Source organism: Glossina fuscipes, unplaced genomic scaffold (assembly GCF_014805625.2).
Source record: "Glossina fuscipes isolate IAEA_lab_2018 unplaced genomic scaffold, Yale_Gfus_2 0, whole genome shotgun sequence".
Classification (NCBI taxonomy): domain Eukaryota; kingdom Metazoa; phylum Arthropoda; class Insecta; order Diptera; family Glossinidae; genus Glossina; species Glossina fuscipes.
In genome coordinates this window covers 30,220,411-30,238,886 of record NW_023998414.1, presented here as the reverse complement: position 1 = coordinate 30,238,886, position 18,476 = coordinate 30,220,411, and the positions used below count along the sequence as shown (strand labels likewise).

Sequence of the window (18,476 nt, the reverse complement as noted above, 5' to 3'; positions counted from 1 at the left end):
ATACATAATAGATTATATAGAAAACAAACAAACTTCATAATTTTCCCTTAGTTGACTTTAACAACAACACCAACAAAATTATGTGACAAAAGACAACTAAGATCCGAAACTCATCTTTTGCTTAAGTCGATTGTTTGATTAATGACACATGATAATTATACACAAACATATGCATATGTGCATATGATGCATGCATATAGATATATATATATATATATATATTCATATTTATATGCATATAGAATACATCTACATATCTGTATTATATTCAAATTGTTGCTAACAATAAATTTAAAATTTTCTATGAAATTATGTCAAGTTTTATGATCTCCGATCCGAGTTATCTGTAGGTGCTAATGTTAATGCCATTTTAACGCTACACTTTTCTGTTATTATCATGCAAATTGTGCATTCGATTTACGCTTCGAGTGTCATTTAATCATTATTTGTGCTTTAAATTTCATATAATTTATGTAACTGTACACCGTGTGAACATCTACAATTGAACCGCATTTTTCTTTGACTAGCAAATGATTAATGTTTATTATTCTATATGTTAATGTAACTGTTTGTTCTCCTTCTCTCTCTCTCTCTCTCTCTCTCTTTCTCTTTTACTTTTTAAATGTGCGTAAGGGAGAAAGTCTTTTATTGGAAGAAACATTCTTACGAGATGAATAGTCGCATTAGAGCATATATTCACTTTGTGTTGTGAAAAGTCAAAAGTTCCCTTCGCACATTAAAGTCCTTATGGCGATCTGAATTTGTTGTTAATCAAAAAGTAGTGACGCAACGAACACTCATAATAATAATAAAATATTCTGTAATACAGACGTAAGCGAGCGCAATTTGTTTTTAGTAAGAAACTCGAATTTTTTCTTAAAAAATTGATCCATTAATTTCAGGTCTGCCAACATTATGTAAGCTTACCAACTGTCTTACATTCTAAATATATCTTAACAGAGTTACCATCAATGTTGAAAGTATTATTACTCCCCACATCCTGTTAGACATTCATCACATTTAATTTTAATATGAGTCTGGTCAATTTTCACATGAGTCTGATTTAAAACGTAGCAACTTTAACTAACTGAAGACGGTCAACGTTGATTATTTTGACGAGAACTGCTCAACACGTCTCATTGCAGTTTGTTGTCACTATACAATATCGCAATTGTATACACGTAATTTCCAACCGCAGTTAAGAGTCAATACGGTTCGCTTTGGAGATCTTAGATGTCCGCTGTGCCCGCTATACACCTTACTATTCGCTCTAAGTTTTCAATTGTAGGAACAGAATAGGTATCCGTGAGGAAGGCCTTAAGATTTGCTTTCTATAACCTGACAACAGATTTTTCTGTTGGACGCCTAAGAGGAGCGTCGGAAGAAGTCCCGTTTTTATTTTATGAAAAGGGTGAGATGCGTTTTATCCCATATAATTCTTTGCTATGGGGACCGACAACCCGCCACTGCTAGTGTAAGAACGTAATATTTAAACGTAATACTTACAGTGTGTTAACAGTTGCACAACTAGCCAATAGTGTTATGTAAGTGCGTTTTACTCCGTAGTGAAGAAAGACATCCTTTATATACCCGTTAACCGAAAGATGACGGGTATATTAATCTTGTTGTTTGTTGACGTTTGCAACGTCCAAAAACAAGCTTCAAAGATCCTACAAAATATATACAAGAATATGTACATATATATATATATATATATATAATATATAATCTTGATTAGCATCAAATTCTCAATCTATTTAAGCATGTACGTCTGTCCATCTGGGCAATGTCGTTTGTAAACATTGTCCTGGCCGCAAAGATTAAGCTATCGGTTCAGGTTTAGCACAAACATTGAAAGTTCTTGCATGAACGTTGACGATGAAATTGACAGCGCCACATAAACTGGGAAAATCTCTGTCTTCCTAAAGCTATATAAAAAATTCGTTATTTGCGAATTTGTAATAAGCAACAACAGGTAAACTTGACCGGATATTCTATGGTCGACACTGTAGTACCTGAAAAAATATAGGACAAATTGACCCAAAATTTAATTTTTTGTTTTCAACGCCTTTAAAACGCACACAAACAAGCCTCAAAAATCCCATCAAATATATAAAAACTCAATTAGTTTCAAATTCGGAATCGATTTAAGCATGTCGTTCTGTTTATCTGTCTATTCGTGTGTCTACCAAGTTTTGTAGTAGCTGTGGTAACCAGTTCTCTCTTTCGCCTACAAATTTACAAAAGAAAGTAAAAATGCAGTAAACACCGCCCACACGCTGGTGCAACAAAAACTATGAGAATCTTTGCTTTCCGTGTTTTTTGCTTGTTATCCACATAGTTCGACACATACACCATATATATGACCATTGTTATTCTGGAAATAGAGAGAAATCACTCGCACTCCTCTAATATTGTCAAATATGAAAATGCAGTTCTTTTCCTTTTTTTTGCGATCACAGAGATGACTACAATAGATCCGATCATGTCCGAATATAAATTTCTTACTTGTTTGACGAGTTAGTAAAGAGCAGCAAACATAAGTTCACGACAAAATTTAAACAGGCCCTCCCTTTTTCGATTTTTGCTTATTCATTATTAGCATTTTCTTCTTTAGTTTTTTTTTTTTCCCCCCTTTTCTTGGAAAAACAAAACAATGCCTAATAAGCTACTGTCGACAATTTATGTTCAAAGACGAATTAAAAATTGACTCCTCCATTGTTCTTGGAATTTTCAAAATGGGGAGTGTCGAAGGCGAGCCTAGTATCATGTCGCCAATATGCGCTTACTAGGCGGTGAAGCGTGTGAAGAGAACAAGAACATTTAATTGCTAAATGTATGATTTTGCATCTTCGTTTCTTTATTATGTAAGAAATCACTTTAGGCAAGATCGTAAAAATTCCAAAACCTATAATAAAATAAACTATCTACCAGTCTTTGCAAGGAATTATTTATTTTTACGTAAACTCTTTTTATGTAAACTCATAAAAAATGAATGCGTCCGCAACAAGGCATACAATTATTACGGAGTAAACATTTCAAATTATTTTAAGCACTAGCTTAACATATTAATTCATATAAAAAGTAATGAAAAAGCCAACTAAGCGTTGGCTTGAGTTATGTTCATCCAACAATTTGGCTCAGTTAGCAGTCAATGAAAAAAATTTTGAAATCGATAATAATAAAAGCGATATAGATAGAAGGAAAAAGGAATTATAAAATATTTTTACTTCTACCATAGAATAGTTGGAATAACTTGGATTTTTTCATGGGATTTGTCATCGTATATACGAAGGAGCGCATGTTATAATAAGAATCATATATGTCATCCTTGCCGTTACTTTGTTTGTACTTGCATGTACGCATCATCAAATATCCATAAATTAGAAATTGGACCGATTAAAGTAATCCACGCGGGTGCCCATTGGCGAAATCATCAAAATGAAAGGAACCGAGACACTAGTAAAGCTTGTTAAATTCACCCGCAAATTGTTAAGAAGATCCGAGAATATCTAAAGCGTAGTAAGCCTACTATTCCCAAGGCAGTATTAGTATTGTCGTTGCAGACAATATGGCATGTAACAGGTATTATCGGAGTTTGATGTTTTTAGACATATACGAATGTTATAGCTTTCTTTGCCATCCAGATTTAAATAATTAAACCATAAAACCAACAATCTTAGGTCCTATGGAATAATTTTATTTTAATGCGGCTACAAATATGATACATGCCTTTGTCGTCTCTAGAGCTGAACGGGATAATGTAAGCAATCATCACATGGCCAAGAATCAACTTATTGTTCTCCAAAGAAAATTAATTTTAACGAGAAGGTTAATATTTTTTCCGACTCTAATCTCCCGAATCGACCAATAACCTATTTCTATGCGATTACGGTGTGTTAGTAGACCGGTCTGGGCCAATTTTGCAAACGAAGATGCCTACGATCCCGACTAATATCCGGGGTAAGAGTTTTTCAGAACTAATGTTACTTCGCGATTTCTGTTTAAAGATGAAAACAACAAAAAATGGTCGGCTTTTTCCGTAATAGTTTTAGTTTCTTTTCAATTGTGGGCGTATCTGTGTGGGCGAATGACACTCATTTTTGACCGTAAAAAATACTCGTGACAAATCGTGTTGGCTGCCTATTATAGCTTCTCTCAAAATGTTTCACTTTGGCAAAAATAGCTAAGTGTCATTGTTAGAATGTAGAAAGTACAACAACACCTCTACTTGCAAATATTTTGATAAAGTAATACAAAGTATCAGTGCGCACAACAGCAATAGCGGTTAACTGACGCAAAGTTATCCTGTTGCAGGACAACGCTCGCCGACAAGCTACAAGAGTTGTCAAGGACACACTGTTGCAGGGCAAATGGGCAGTTGTGCCACACCCAGCTTGCTCACCAAACATGGCCCCTCCCGATCACGCTTGTTGAGGCAGTGTGAAAAGGGGTCGCTGCCAAACCAATAGCATTGTTTCGACACGGTATCGCCGTCTTGCCCGAAAGATTGTAAAAAGTTGTAGACAACGATGAAAAATATCTTGATTAATATATATATATTGTGCCAATTTTTCTCGATAAGCGCCTTGTTCAAGAGAAATATGATCAAGATACATGCAAGCACCTAATACTTAAAAAGTCTTTTCCTTTTCCTATAAATAAATGTGTTTTTGACACACCATTGCCGTCATAAGCTTTGTTTTTTTTTTTTTAACTTGAAAGTGGAAATGAGTCAATTAGTCGCACTCGACCGTTCTAAGGCACTCGTTTGAGTAACATTGCACACACGTTACCAGTCACAAGGCATTTTTTTGTTTTTTTTTTTTTTTTTTGTGAATTTCGTAACTAAGACATAATGTTTTATAACAGAAGTTATATCGAGAGTTGTATTGTGGCTATTGGTCATAGCAAGAGAAAAATACATTAGATTACTAGTGTTAAGCCTATAAAAAAAAAAAACAAAAAAATCCTATTCATTCTTGAATAGAACTTCCCGAGAAGCTTGAGAGTTTATAAGTAAATAAAATAAGCGATTAAATGCCGCAGTTAAAAATGCAAAACGAATTAAACGGTAATTTAATAAATTCGTTTAACTAAGCACAATTTAAGTAGATAAAGCGTTGACTTGCATCGCATACAAATATTTATTTATGCATGTGTGTATATGATTGGTCAGTTAGAAAAATTCTTGTCTTTGTGGATAATTAATTAATGATTTGATTAAAAGAAAAATGGAAAAAACAAATGATGAGGATGAGGATGAGGAGGATGAGGATGAGGAGGATGAGGAGGAGGAGGAGGGGGAGGAGATAAACATTAAAGATTTCGATTTAATGGTAGCGATAAATAAATAAATAAATAAGAAAGAGAACAATTTTAAAATATTTCAACACATGACACCGAACTGAATAATAAATAATGAATTCGAATGCAATCGAATAAAATCAAATGAAAAACAAAGCAAAAGCTCATGTATATGATGCTGATGGTAATGGCGATGCATAAGGAAATCTCGAGCAAACAATGCCCAGATCTATGTTAGACAACTTGATCGTGTCATTTGAAGATAAATGCATAAATATTGCTTAGCGTAGAGGACTGATCTCGTTATACATGCTGTTTATATACAAAATGTTCTTTTGTTAAATGAAAGAATTCCTATATCCATCGATTTATAATCAGATCACCGCCGTTTATATAATCAATAATCATTAATCTGATTTACTGGCATTAAACACACACATGAGATGCTTGTTGTTATAAATAGATATATCAATGTTAATAAATGCGATATCTTTTACTTACGTACACGATGTTGATCTTATTGTTGTTGTTGCTGTTGTTGCTGTTATTATTATTATTATTGTCGTTGTTAAAACATTTCTATGAACTGTTTGTATTAAGTAAAGGCTGCAAAAAATAAATGAATAAAAAAAATAAAAATAAAAAAAAAAAAAATAAAAAAAAAACGAGAAAAAATTGCTAACTGCTAGTTATTGATAAATTATTGGCATTTGAGATATAAATGGCAAATCTATATATGTACGGTATGTATATATACATATGCGTGCGCGTATTAAGTTAACAGGAAAATTTATATATATATATATATATATATAACGTTATAATAATAGGCAAAAAATACCAGAAATTGAAAATCACTAAAACTAGTTTAAAGTTCGCGTTTAAGTGCTAAACAATATATTATATGAGCGTAAGTGTTTGAGTATTTCGATGCATTCGATGTATGCATGCATGCATGCGGTTTTATAGATTTAAAACGAGAGCCGTCTGTTGAGCTCAGTACGAAATTAGTCATGTTTACAACAATAATGCTAGCATTGCAGTAAGCGCATACAACACACAGCCAGTGCGAAGCAAATGCGAAGCCTATGACTAGGGTCAAGTTTAGCATAACAAGTTTCTTATTGCAGCACGATTGTGGTTAAATTAAATTTTTAATTTTATTTATCATATACTTTATATATGCCACCTTTAAAAACCCTACCATTGTATCCATTGTCTTTAACACCTTTAACCGTCTAACAAGCATAAACATTTGCACTTGCCAGCGCAATCATTGGCTCGGCCGCCGCCTAGTCTGTATTAACAACGCACATATAACGTAGAGATGTTTTTAAATCAGCATCTGTTATGGCAGTGGCTATGTTGTAATATGAATCCTCTTCGTTAGTTGCGAGTACGTTAAAGTCAATGTCATTTATTATTATTATAGCTGACATTAACCTTTCCCATTATATGCAGGCATCTGTTTTTTTAAGAATAACACAACAGCGATGAGCTGGCTTTACATATGGTCTTCAATGTAAATTTATTGTTATCGTTGCTGTTGTTTTTACTTGAAAAAAAATAAGAAAAACATAGTTATTTTTTGTCATGAACTTTTTATTAAAACAAACTGCGCCCACTTGTGTTTACGTCAGCATCAGCATCACCATCAGCACAAGCACCAGCATCAGCAATGTTAGCATCTGCTTACAATTTTTGATAGGAATTTTCTAATATATATTCTTAATCAAATTAAGCGATAAAATCAATTTTCGGTTTGAGCCGAACTTTTACTTACGTTTCGTAAAAGTAATTCACATCTAAGTAATATCGAAGGTTTTTCTAAATTTTTCTATTTGTTTTTTTTTTTTTTTTTTTAATATTCCGTAAGAGAGAATAAATTCGATCCCGAAAAATCTTAATAGTTTTTAGATTATATTATGATATACTCACTCGTGTAGCCATCTATTATGGTAACAGGGCGGTGCACTCGTCACGCTCGAGTTTCTCCGATTGCCAGAGTACTTGTCAAGCCAAGCCAATTCGACTTAATGATAAATGATTCGTAAATAAAGGTGAAGTTATTTGCGAGCGTACCATCGCCAAATTGTCGGACGGTTGGGAAAAACGTATAACTAGCGATGATATTTCGAGTAAAATATTGTCTATTATTTGCGTACAATCATCATTTTTTCTATACGAAAATTCCGGTTTCATATTTACATACCTAGGAAAAAATTCATTTTTGAGTTTAGATGGACAAACGACTTCAAGCACATTTTTACTTAACTATTAAAAGTGTAACATTCGATCAATTATTTGTAATCAATATTTCACACATATCTACATACAAACTAAAAACCAATTTCGTGAGAAAGTTAGTTCAACTTATTTAAGTGGATTTGTAAATAAAATATTGTCTAATAAAATAGGTGTATATATATATATAGGTGTATATATATATATATATATATATATATACAATTGCCTAATAGCTATAATTTGAAAAGAGTAACTTCGTAGCCTTTGCCTCGGAACTCAACGCTCAGCTCACCTGAGTGTTAGTAACAGCCCAACTGATAATATTGCTGCAAGGTGTAAGCTAATAAGAATCATATTAGATCACGTATAACTGTTTCTCGACATTTATTATCATTTCTCTTCATAAATGCAATTTTCGAAATGTAGCCCCTATCAGACTTTGACGAGCAGATTAAAAGTGAACAAGGATAGCTGATAGATTTTTCCTACAATTATTCATTAGAAACACGATTCGAACTTGCTCAGGCGTGGCTTAAAGAGTTTGTAAGCATCTAGGTCCCAACTTCAGAGTATAATGTTACTTGTCATGCAATTAATGCTGGATCGTGTTCTAAATTAAAAAAAAAAAAATTGTACGACGTTTTCAATGATTACAAGAACAGAAAAACCATCCCTACCTGCATTTGGCTGGCATTGCTTGCTTGTCTCACTCACAAACAGCATTTTTGATAGACACTTGTAGCGTTTTTTGAAAAGCCCGTCACCTTTTCGCCCGATATATACTCGAGCGACAATTCCAGGCGAGCGAATAAAGTCGTCCCTTACTGCTTTACAAGCAGTAAGCAACCAACTTTTTTACTAAAATAGAACGAACATCAGGAACGATGTAATTATACGGCTTAAGTCATTGTTTGAAGGATAGTGATTTTCCCCACGTGAGCAGGCGGGCAGTGGAATTAGTTCACAAACGGGCCATCTGCGAACGTAGTTGTTTATAGAATGAATCGCCGCTGCAGTAGCTCATGATAATCTTGGCAGATCGGTCGGTCGGCATAAATCCTATATTGTAGGTCAATTTGCAAAAGATGCGAGGGTATCACTTTGCCCGGCTATTTAGTGAGCATTTTTGGACGACGGATTGCTATTTGATGGCAGAGTTTCCTTGCTAACCATAATAACGCATAGTTCATATATTCACGGAAAAATATATGCAGAGCTACGTTATTAGTTGCTATTTTTATGAAAAATGCGCCTTTCAAGGCGTATTCAAAGGTAGGCATTTTCACTTCAGCTAAAAATGCATTTTTCAAATAATTAAAGAAGTGTTACAATGTGACAATATATAGAGGCGATCGAGACAAACCGGGATAACGTCCATCCGAATGAGCATCCGAATGGGTAAGAATCGCAAAATCCAGCATGATTTACTTTGTTCATAGCTACAATAAAGGCTAAGGCGGTAGGTAATAGTTATCGATTCGCCACACGCCCGCTAAAAGATGACCACGACATTCCTATCTCTTTCTCCTTCCTCTTTTCATTCTCACCGTCACCTTGTTGAAGGAACGATTAGAAAAAATTTTAAATCCAACTGATACTATTTCACTAAATACAATATTCTCCAAGAGTATATTTGGAAATTCCCATGGACTTGTTTCCGTTGTTCATATACCTGTAGTGAATAGTAAACTGTACGTATTCATCCCAAAAGATAGGGTGCACCGATGCAAGTATATATACATAACATTTGTTATTTTAATAGTTTTTGTTAAAACTTGAACTTTAACGAAAATATATGTAAATGAAAAAAAAAACAAAAAACAAAAAAAAAATATTATAATTAAAGATTAAAATTTTCCCACTGTTTAAGTGATTCATGCTTAAATATATATTTCTACAATACTTTGCGGCACGTTATTAAACAAAAATTGTGAAAATGTGATATTTAACTAAAGAGGAGTGCATTGTTATTTAGAAGACCTTAAGAATCCGTTAAAGACATAAATCATAATTTGATATTTATTTGAAGTATTGGGTGGGTCTAATGTGTAACTGTTTTCTCGCACGCAACAATGCTCATAAATCTTTTTTTTTTGATTTAAATAAATAAAATTTTAAATTTTGCAAAGATTTGATTGAAGGAATTTTTTATTTTTTTTTAAGTCGATTACCGCAATCAAGAATTGTTCAATTCTCCCTCATCTATGGCCAAATAGCATTGTCTTGATGCCTTTTCAAACTGCATCATAGACAATAAATATCGCAAATAAATAAAATTTGATTACACCAAAAAGCATCATTGTAGTGGTAAAGGGATCGGATGCATGCAATTACGTGTTTTGCTTACTTATTCTGATTTGATATGTGAATTAATACAAATCACAAGTCAACAATTCTCCGGTCTGACGCATATATGACATGATTCTTGACAGACCTTGAATTCTTCAATTCTGGATAGTATTAACATTCAAACGGAAGGTGTCACAATTTCAATAAAGTCCGACCATTAGCTTACAAGTTACACTTAAAAATCGAAATTTCGTTTGTTATGTAAACGCGGCGTTTAAACGTGAGAAAAAACACTGCTCACCATCAGCATTGCTTTAACAGATGTTATGGTGATACTTGCCTAAGGACATCGATAATGCTGATCGCTCTGGTCGCCCGAATTCATTGGTTGTTCCAGAAAACATAAAAAAATGCACAACATTTTTTCGAAAGGCCGAAAAGTGAAGTTGTGCAGAATAGCTGACAGCCCCCAGAAGGCAGTGCATTTAGTCGCTTGCATGAACGTTTGCCCATGAGAAAGCCCTGCGCGAAGTGGGAGCCACTCTTCCCGACTTTCTACAACAATGTGTTGACGATTCAGAACCCTGAGCTGCGTAGCATATATGTGATAAGCGATGAAACATGGATTCATTACTACACCCCAGAATTAAATCGGCAATGAGCCGAGTGGAGAGCAACCGGCGAAGCGATCAAAAATCAGATATGACTGTCAACAGTGCTGCCTTATACGTGTCAGAAAACAGATCTATTGGGTGATGCAATTTGTGAGCACATGTGAAATCAATTTTCTATATAACCCCCAAAATGTTCTGAAACGTAAGCGTCAAATTCAGTCTATATGGTGGATGCAATGCAGCTTCAATTGTTCCCATGAACAAGGGGATACAACTAAATTTCCGTACTCTATAATATTGGGTGGGCGCGGCTGATTTTTTATGTGGTCCACGTGGTTTACTTTATAAGTAACAAATACAAGGCTAAAGGTCTCCACAGTTTTTGTTACAGTATTAGGTAGGCGTGGTTCGCCCATAAAATATACGCTACATTTTTTATAAATTTTTCTGCTGTGGTTTGCGAATAATAAGCGGAAAAACAGTTTTTTATTCCTTTTGAGAAGCAGAGGTGTTTTCAGTTTATATGGTACTGTAGGCGTGTCTTTGGACCGATTTGACCCATTTGCAATAGCAACCTGCATGGAGGGACATCCAAATTTGGAGTCCATAGTTTCATTGTTGCGGCTAAGAGAACATTAACCAGAGACATTATACAGATGGATAAATGTTTAAATCGATGCACAATTTCGTGCTTGTGGGATCTCTGAAGTTTTCGTTTCGTTGCTAATTCATCTTTCGGTGATGGGTATAAAAAAATTGAGAAAATTATATGCGACTTTGACTGACTCTCCTTTTTTACAGACACATGTTATGTCAACATTTTATTATATAACTGTTGTATATGTTATAAGCCGGCAATTCTCGCGTATATTACTTAACGTGCCTATGCACACGCACATGCATACTTAAAATGCTTACCGTAACTAATCATATCTTTAACATAACATGCACACAGAAAAAGACTTGCAACAATGTAATGGGAACACTATCGCTTACTCAAATAAATGCAATGGTTTTAGAGCGACTTCTCGACCTCATTTATCTAAATTAAACGCATAACATTAAAAACCTCTCTACATGTGAGAAATTTCCCGATTCGAACTATTTCTGCATTGAAGTCGCGCGATAAAAACCGCTATTGAGTTTCCAAGTAATTGAGATTTTCAAATTTCTTTTTATTTCTTCTGTATTACAAGATAATCTTATAGACAACTCATGCCTATTTTCAAATTGTGATTTTCTGTGGGAATATGCAGACGCAACATAAAACTCGAATCTCTTTCAATTTCTTAATTAATTAAAAACTTAACGGTAGATGACAATGCACTTGTCTTCATTCATAAACTATGATTTCTTAAATGTGTGTACTTGTGCAGTTCGATACCGAACAATGGCATAAATAGCATAACATAAATAAAGTAAGTCAAGTAAGGTTTGTTTAAAAATAAACGAAAAACAATTAAATATTTTTATTAATTATTCCGTTAATGGGAATCTATTCCTCGTCACAACATGGCTTAAAATATTCAAAGAAGAGCATAAATTGATCGGTTTTTGAGTGAAAATCTTTTATTTCGCTGAAATCCTCGTTCCAATCGAATAATTTTTGTTGATCTTGCTTTTGCGTTTTGCTCAATTCGTTCGCATAAAGTTCGATTGAATTTGAAACGTTTTCATAAAATTCCATATAACGTCCACGAATTTTATCCATAAATTCACGAATTTTATATTTCTCAATCAAATTTTCCGCTTCGTCAGAATGAATGATTTTAACGCTAACTTCCCTATCAGCACTCAGTATATCTTCCGTCAATCTATACATATTTAATAAAGTTTGCTCACTTTCGGAACTCTTTATATTTGCCAAATCTTTAGCGAACTTCTCGTGGCGTCTATTGGGAAGCTCCCTATCGGGGAAATCATTGTTTCGCTTTATCTCTTCTTGAATTTTCATAGTGAAGTCCAAGAACTCTTCACTGCTCTTCAATGTAAAATCGATGAAATTGTTTAAAACTTGCTTATACAACTTGTTATGTTCATTTAATTGTTCGTCGTCCGCCGATGTGAAATCAACACTCTTCGGTACTGGCGTTGTTAAGCAGGGCTGAAAGTTTTTCACATTTACGCAATATATATTTAATATTTAATTTTTTTTTTTTTTTTTAATGAATTTATAAAAATATTTACCTGAACGACTAGAATTATTCCTAAATAAATAATAAAATTATTCTTCATTTTTTTTTTTTAAATCACGTTTTCGGTATAGTATAGTATAGTGTAACTGAGCGATGAGATGCTCAGATGATTTCTATTTAAATATACCCTAAACTTTTTGCTATATGCTCTACAAAATAAAAAGAAGATAAGGAGAATAGATTTTATTGAGAAAGTTCAAGAATTCATTTTCAACCATATAGAGAACGGTTTGTTATATGTATTGAGCAATCACGACTTTGCTTCGGCATTCAAATTGCGGCGCATCGTCTACCACTTTCAATCTTTATACGTACACTGGGATAATATCTTTGACGGAGAGACAAAGACAAAAGGGTGAGGAGAAGAGTTTCTACAAAATCAAATTTCCAACCCTTTTAAGTTGGCTTATAAATAATTAATACACATCTGTGGATGTAAAGATAATAATGAATAAAACAACATTTTCCTGATATATTGAATTTCAAGACAAAAACAAAATCGTTCGCCTTTAAAAAAAAATTAGTTTAGATCCTCACAAAAGTTGGCAGCAAGTCTTATGGGCATTTCGATAAGCTAAGCAAGTGCGGTCATCTAGGGCGACATATGTGTGCGCATATATCTTTTTGTGTCCATATGAACGTATATGTATGTCTATGCATGTGCATTACATGAAAAAAGGCATGACGGCCGTACCAACTAATAGATTGTAATAGAACCAAACAGAGTAAAACTTGAATTTTATTTTGATAGATTTTTCCGTATATTTAATAATGTAATACACGCTCATACGGTTCCTATTAAAACAGATTATTATTTAATATGGAAAAGCTCTGCATTTATGTACATTGTACGATTGCGCATATGATGGATCATAAGTATGAATAATATGAGATTCGATGAATTATAAACGGACATATGGACATATATTACTAATTTTTAAACTTGAAGCCCCAGTTCTTGTTCCATAAAACTATTTAACATCATGATGCAGTAAACAAGCAGACGAATAAAGAGACATAGACGTTGCTTTAATATATATATATATACTGTAGGGCAGCCCTCTTGTGGTTTAACGTTTCTATTCAACTTCCTTTGGGATTAAGTTCGCACCAATGAATTGTGATTTTTACGTCAACTTTAACACAGAAATTTATATTTGCAGCATTTTAGTGCCCGTTCTGATCTTGTCCGTAAAAATCTTACAATACAACTCTCTCGCGATTCGACTCACTTTTCGTTTCGCACACATTCTGCTTATATATCCTTTTGATAAGCAAGTAACTCATCGCGACATGTTCATATTTGTGCCTTTTCCCGCCTTCATTCGAAAATATTTCTGTTATCTGTCGGATCATAACATTAATACGAGTGTCTGCCGAAAAATCCTGAGGAATAACAAAAATTGTTCGGAACCCAATCGTTTCATACTTTTTCACTTGGAATAAGTCTAACATAAGATTTTCTGTGGGCATATAGACAGACCGTTTCCTATATAGGTTGGCCGATGAATTGATTCTCCTACGCTGGCATATCGCAACGATCTCTAGTATATGAAATCTGATAAGATTATTTCTAGATCTTGAAAGTGCTTGGCAAATCTTATATACCGCCTGTCATGGCTAAGAAAAATATTTTTTTTTTGCACGAAAACAACCGTCAATTATTTATTATCGAAATTCTTCAAACTCATGCGATATTATTTACTACCATTTAAAATGCGATAGTCGCTATAAGAGGGCGAAGCATGCGATGCAAAACTATTCAAATTCTTGACTACAATTATAAGCGTAGTCGTCGTGCAAAATATTTGGGTAATTCTTGCGTTAATTGTGTGCAGTAGGAGAATATAATAGAAGAGAAGCGAATACATTTTTAAAAGCTATGTTCATCTAAGCTATGTTCCTGTCACAGTTTGTGAATATGATCGCAACCTTCAATTTCAATTTATCTATTTTGTAACTATAAAGCTTCTAAAAGCGAATTCCATAAGTAGTTACATCGTTTCATTTCTTCTTTTTTTTTTTTTGCAAAAACATTCTCTAAAAACTTCAGTTAACTTTAAGATAAGAGTTTAACATTTTCTGCTAATCAATTCGTTCAAGATTGTTAGATAAATATCTATTATATAATTTACTGCCAAGTTTTTTTATTTATTCAACTACTTAAGCATTGGCGAACTATTTTTGCTCACAACATGGCTTACTCCAATCTAACATCATTTCTTCCTCTTGCTTCTGAGTTGCGTGCAATTCGTGCGCATAAACTGCGGCTGCTTTCGAAAGATTTTCGTAACACTGTATACAACATTCACAAATATTAGCCACAAATTCTAGAATTTTATAAAATTCGGTCATATTTTCTCCTTTTAGAGGATCTTTTTTAAAATCGGACATGTCTTCTACTATTCTATATGTATATATATATGCAAATATATGCATCGAGGCTTGTATCATGATACTGTGTTTCATGAGGTCTACTAAAAGGTTCTATATCGGGTCAACTATCATTTTCCTATATCTTTTCTTTAGTTTTGAAGTAATGAAGTGAGAAAACTTCTCGACAATTTCATTTTGAACATCAGATTACTCTGTACAAGCTATTGTGTTCATTTAATTGATCATCGGCCACAATTTTATAAAATTTTATATCTTTACTTATTTAATATTGATGTTTGCAATAATTTTTTTTATAATATTTGACCTTAAACGGTAGGATCATTCCGAAATAATAAATAGCAAAATAATTTTTTCATTTTTTCAATCAACTGAACGATAAGATCTTTAAATAATTTTTATTTTATCATTGTGTAAACACTTATTGTTATACGCCGTTAAGATTAGACAGATAATGGGGGTTATACCTTGCGAGAGAGTTCAAGGATTATTCTATGAATCATATCGGGGAATTTTAATATATATTGTCTGATCATCGGTCGGTTTGTGAGATCATTATATATGTTTGAGATATTTTCATGGAATTTATTGTATTCGTATTAAATGTTTTTTTTTTTTTTTTTTTTTTTTTTTTTTTAATATTTCATAATTTCCATGGTCGACTAACAATTAACATACGAATGTTTATATGTGCGCAAATAGATTCTATTCAATGAATTTTGTTACTTCACAGAACGTGCGTAGCTCGTCCAATATTTATGGAAATTCAGATGGTGGTGCTTGCACGATGTAAGATTCACTTATGTAGGAAATTGCCATTGAGTGTAAATCAAAAAGAGAGTGAAAGGGATGCCTATATTCCCCAAAGCTGAAGCTACGAAAATGATTAAGTTGGTTTGAAATGAAAGCTCAGTGAGCTATCGAACAGTCAGAAAATGATTTGTAAAATTTGGTACAAAAAATTGTTCCTCTTGACGATCGCACACGTTATTCAACTTGGGCAGGAAATTTCTCCCTACTTCGGCGTACTCTTCAGACCTATACACTTCTGATTCCTACTGGTTAAGATCGGTGCAGTCATAATTATCGGCTGAGCAATTCTGCGAATTTAAAGATGTGCGAAAATCCGTTGAGGAATAACGAAGCTTCTATCGTGAAGGCATTTGCCAGCTTCCAGGTAATAAACACAAAACTATAGATAATGATGGTAGATATTTCGATTTATTTATTACATATCGTAAATAATATTAAACTTTATTAAGAAATAAATAAAATTTACATGAACATATATTACATACAAATACACATATCCTAATAATTTTTTGAGTGACACATATATAATGTTTAACCTCTGCTTAGGCGTTGCTTTTTATGCGCTTCTCACTTGTGCTATTTGTTTCTTGCAACTTTTTTTATGCGTGCATGAATGAATACCTACAGAGATGGGAATAGGGAGATAGAATATGCACTTATTACTTGGAAATTTTTTACTCCAAATGGATGCTAAGTTTAGTCAAAATATACTAAATTCATTGACGTGGGAGTTAATTTTTATACACAATATGTACACCAAAGCACCGCACCCAGTAAAATTAGCAAAAGGTAAACTGAAAGCACTTGATATCGATACTTCATCCAGACTAGGATTCATTACACTTCTAATTGACTGCTTCGATATTGCACGCAAGGATCACTCAACGAATAGTTTCGTTCAAAAGGTCCATGTGCCGGCCCAGCAGAAATCAAAAACCGGTTGAAAAATGCATTGTTAACGAGAAGCATAATATTAAAATCAAAGCAATTTTTAGTATTCTCTTGAAAGAAACGTCTTTCTCATGCTAAATGTACCAGCGACTGGATTTTTTGTCAAAATCCGATAATATTTTACACGTTATTGTATGAAATTATGAAAATTGCATTGTGCCCATAAGTAATTGCACAAATTGAAAACTGCATTTACTGCATTTATTCTGATCCTGCATTTCATAAAGTGAATTTTCGCAATCAAATACGGATTTTGTAAGCAAAAGCTTAAGACTAGATTTAGCGCTATTAAGAAATTGCTACAGTTGCAGTTACGTCATCATAAAATTTTTCATAAAAGACATGTTTTTTATTGGGTTAGTAGATGCTTTGAGCCATCCATTATAGGAGAAAAAAACTTGATTTACTAATAGAAAATCATTTCCTCTAAAGTTTGCTCGAACACTTTAAAAGCCTGCTTCAAACAAAGCTTAAGTAGCAGCCTTATGTCTTAACTAGTGATTTCTTACTCCTCTAATATCTTATCGTAGGTCTTTCGAAAGCATTTATATTCATTTAAAATGGTCTCCAAGTAAAAATACATTAATTTCGCTCCATCGATATGGTCATCTGAAGCAATTTAAAGACTTTCAAAACTTCTGGTAAGAAACTAAAAGTTTCCGTTACAAATATGGTGTTGACTATGAATTTAACAATGGGATTGCGCAACTAGCCGTATGGCCTTTGGAGTTTAGATTGACAAAAAAGAAAAAAAGAAACGAAGACAAGTAAAAAAATTCTGTTCGGCCGAGACCAAGTCTTTTATACCCATCGTTTTTGCCCGTCATATAATATTGTGACATTCGTGATGTTTACTTATCGTAGTTATTTTGGGATTAACACATTTTTAGGCCGATAATATATGTTCGGATGAGTAATGTACAGAATAATTTTCAACATTCTGTCTTGTTTATCCTATGAGTAATAAGCAAGAACCAGAAAAAAAATTAATATAGAGCAAAATTTATCATTTATAGCTTTGTATAGGCGTGGCCGTTTTTTTCTACTTTTGAAGACATGCTTCAGGACCGAAAACCGAAATTATTTGTATTTCAAAAAATATTGATAGTCTCAGATTATGTTGTTCTGCGATCGTGTCCTTTGATCATCCCATCATCATTTCTCCACATGTTCAATAACAATCTGCGCACAAGAACTTGCAATCCTTCTGCCAGATTTGAAGTCGATAGCTTCATTTTTGCAACCACGAGAATGCTTACCACGAAGAGAGATAAGCATACATGCTTAAATCGATATACAATTTCATGCTGATCAAGATATTTTTATATATAGTTGATGGGATCTCTGAAGCTGCCTGCCGTGTATTGCAAATATTTTGACAAAATGAATACATCCCTCATGAGTGATCGGTATAATGAAAATGCCTACGATACGTTCCAAATGTTAAGCATCATGATCGCAACAATTTTCATTCAGTCAATTACTTTGTGATGCGTGGAAGATTACAATAATAATTAATAAGTGCCCTTTTTTTTTTTTTTGGACATTCAGAAATCTTTAGTGTTACCCTTAAAAACAGTAGTATATTTTTATTTCAACGCTGTAGCTATGTGCAGTTAGGGTGAAAAAAGTTTAAAACAGCAATAAACAACAATTAAGATTAAAC

At 33.3% G+C, this 18,476-nt stretch overlaps 1 protein-coding gene across 1 annotated transcript; it reads right to left on the bottom strand.

Annotated features, from left to right (window-relative positions):
- Positions 1–11,885: 11,885 nt before the first annotated feature.
- LOC119641911 lies at positions 11,886–12,759 on the bottom strand. Its single transcript, XM_038040830.1, has 2 exons — positions 12,645–12,759; positions 11,886–12,561 (listed from the first exon to the last, which is right to left on the bottom strand). Exons 1-2 carry the CDS (start codon positions 12,690–12,692, stop codon positions 11,953–11,955), a joined length of 657 nt encoding a protein of 218 aa, XP_037896758.1. The 5' UTR covers positions 12,693–12,759; the 3' UTR covers positions 11,886–11,952.
- Positions 12,760–18,476: the final 5,717 nt, after the last annotated feature.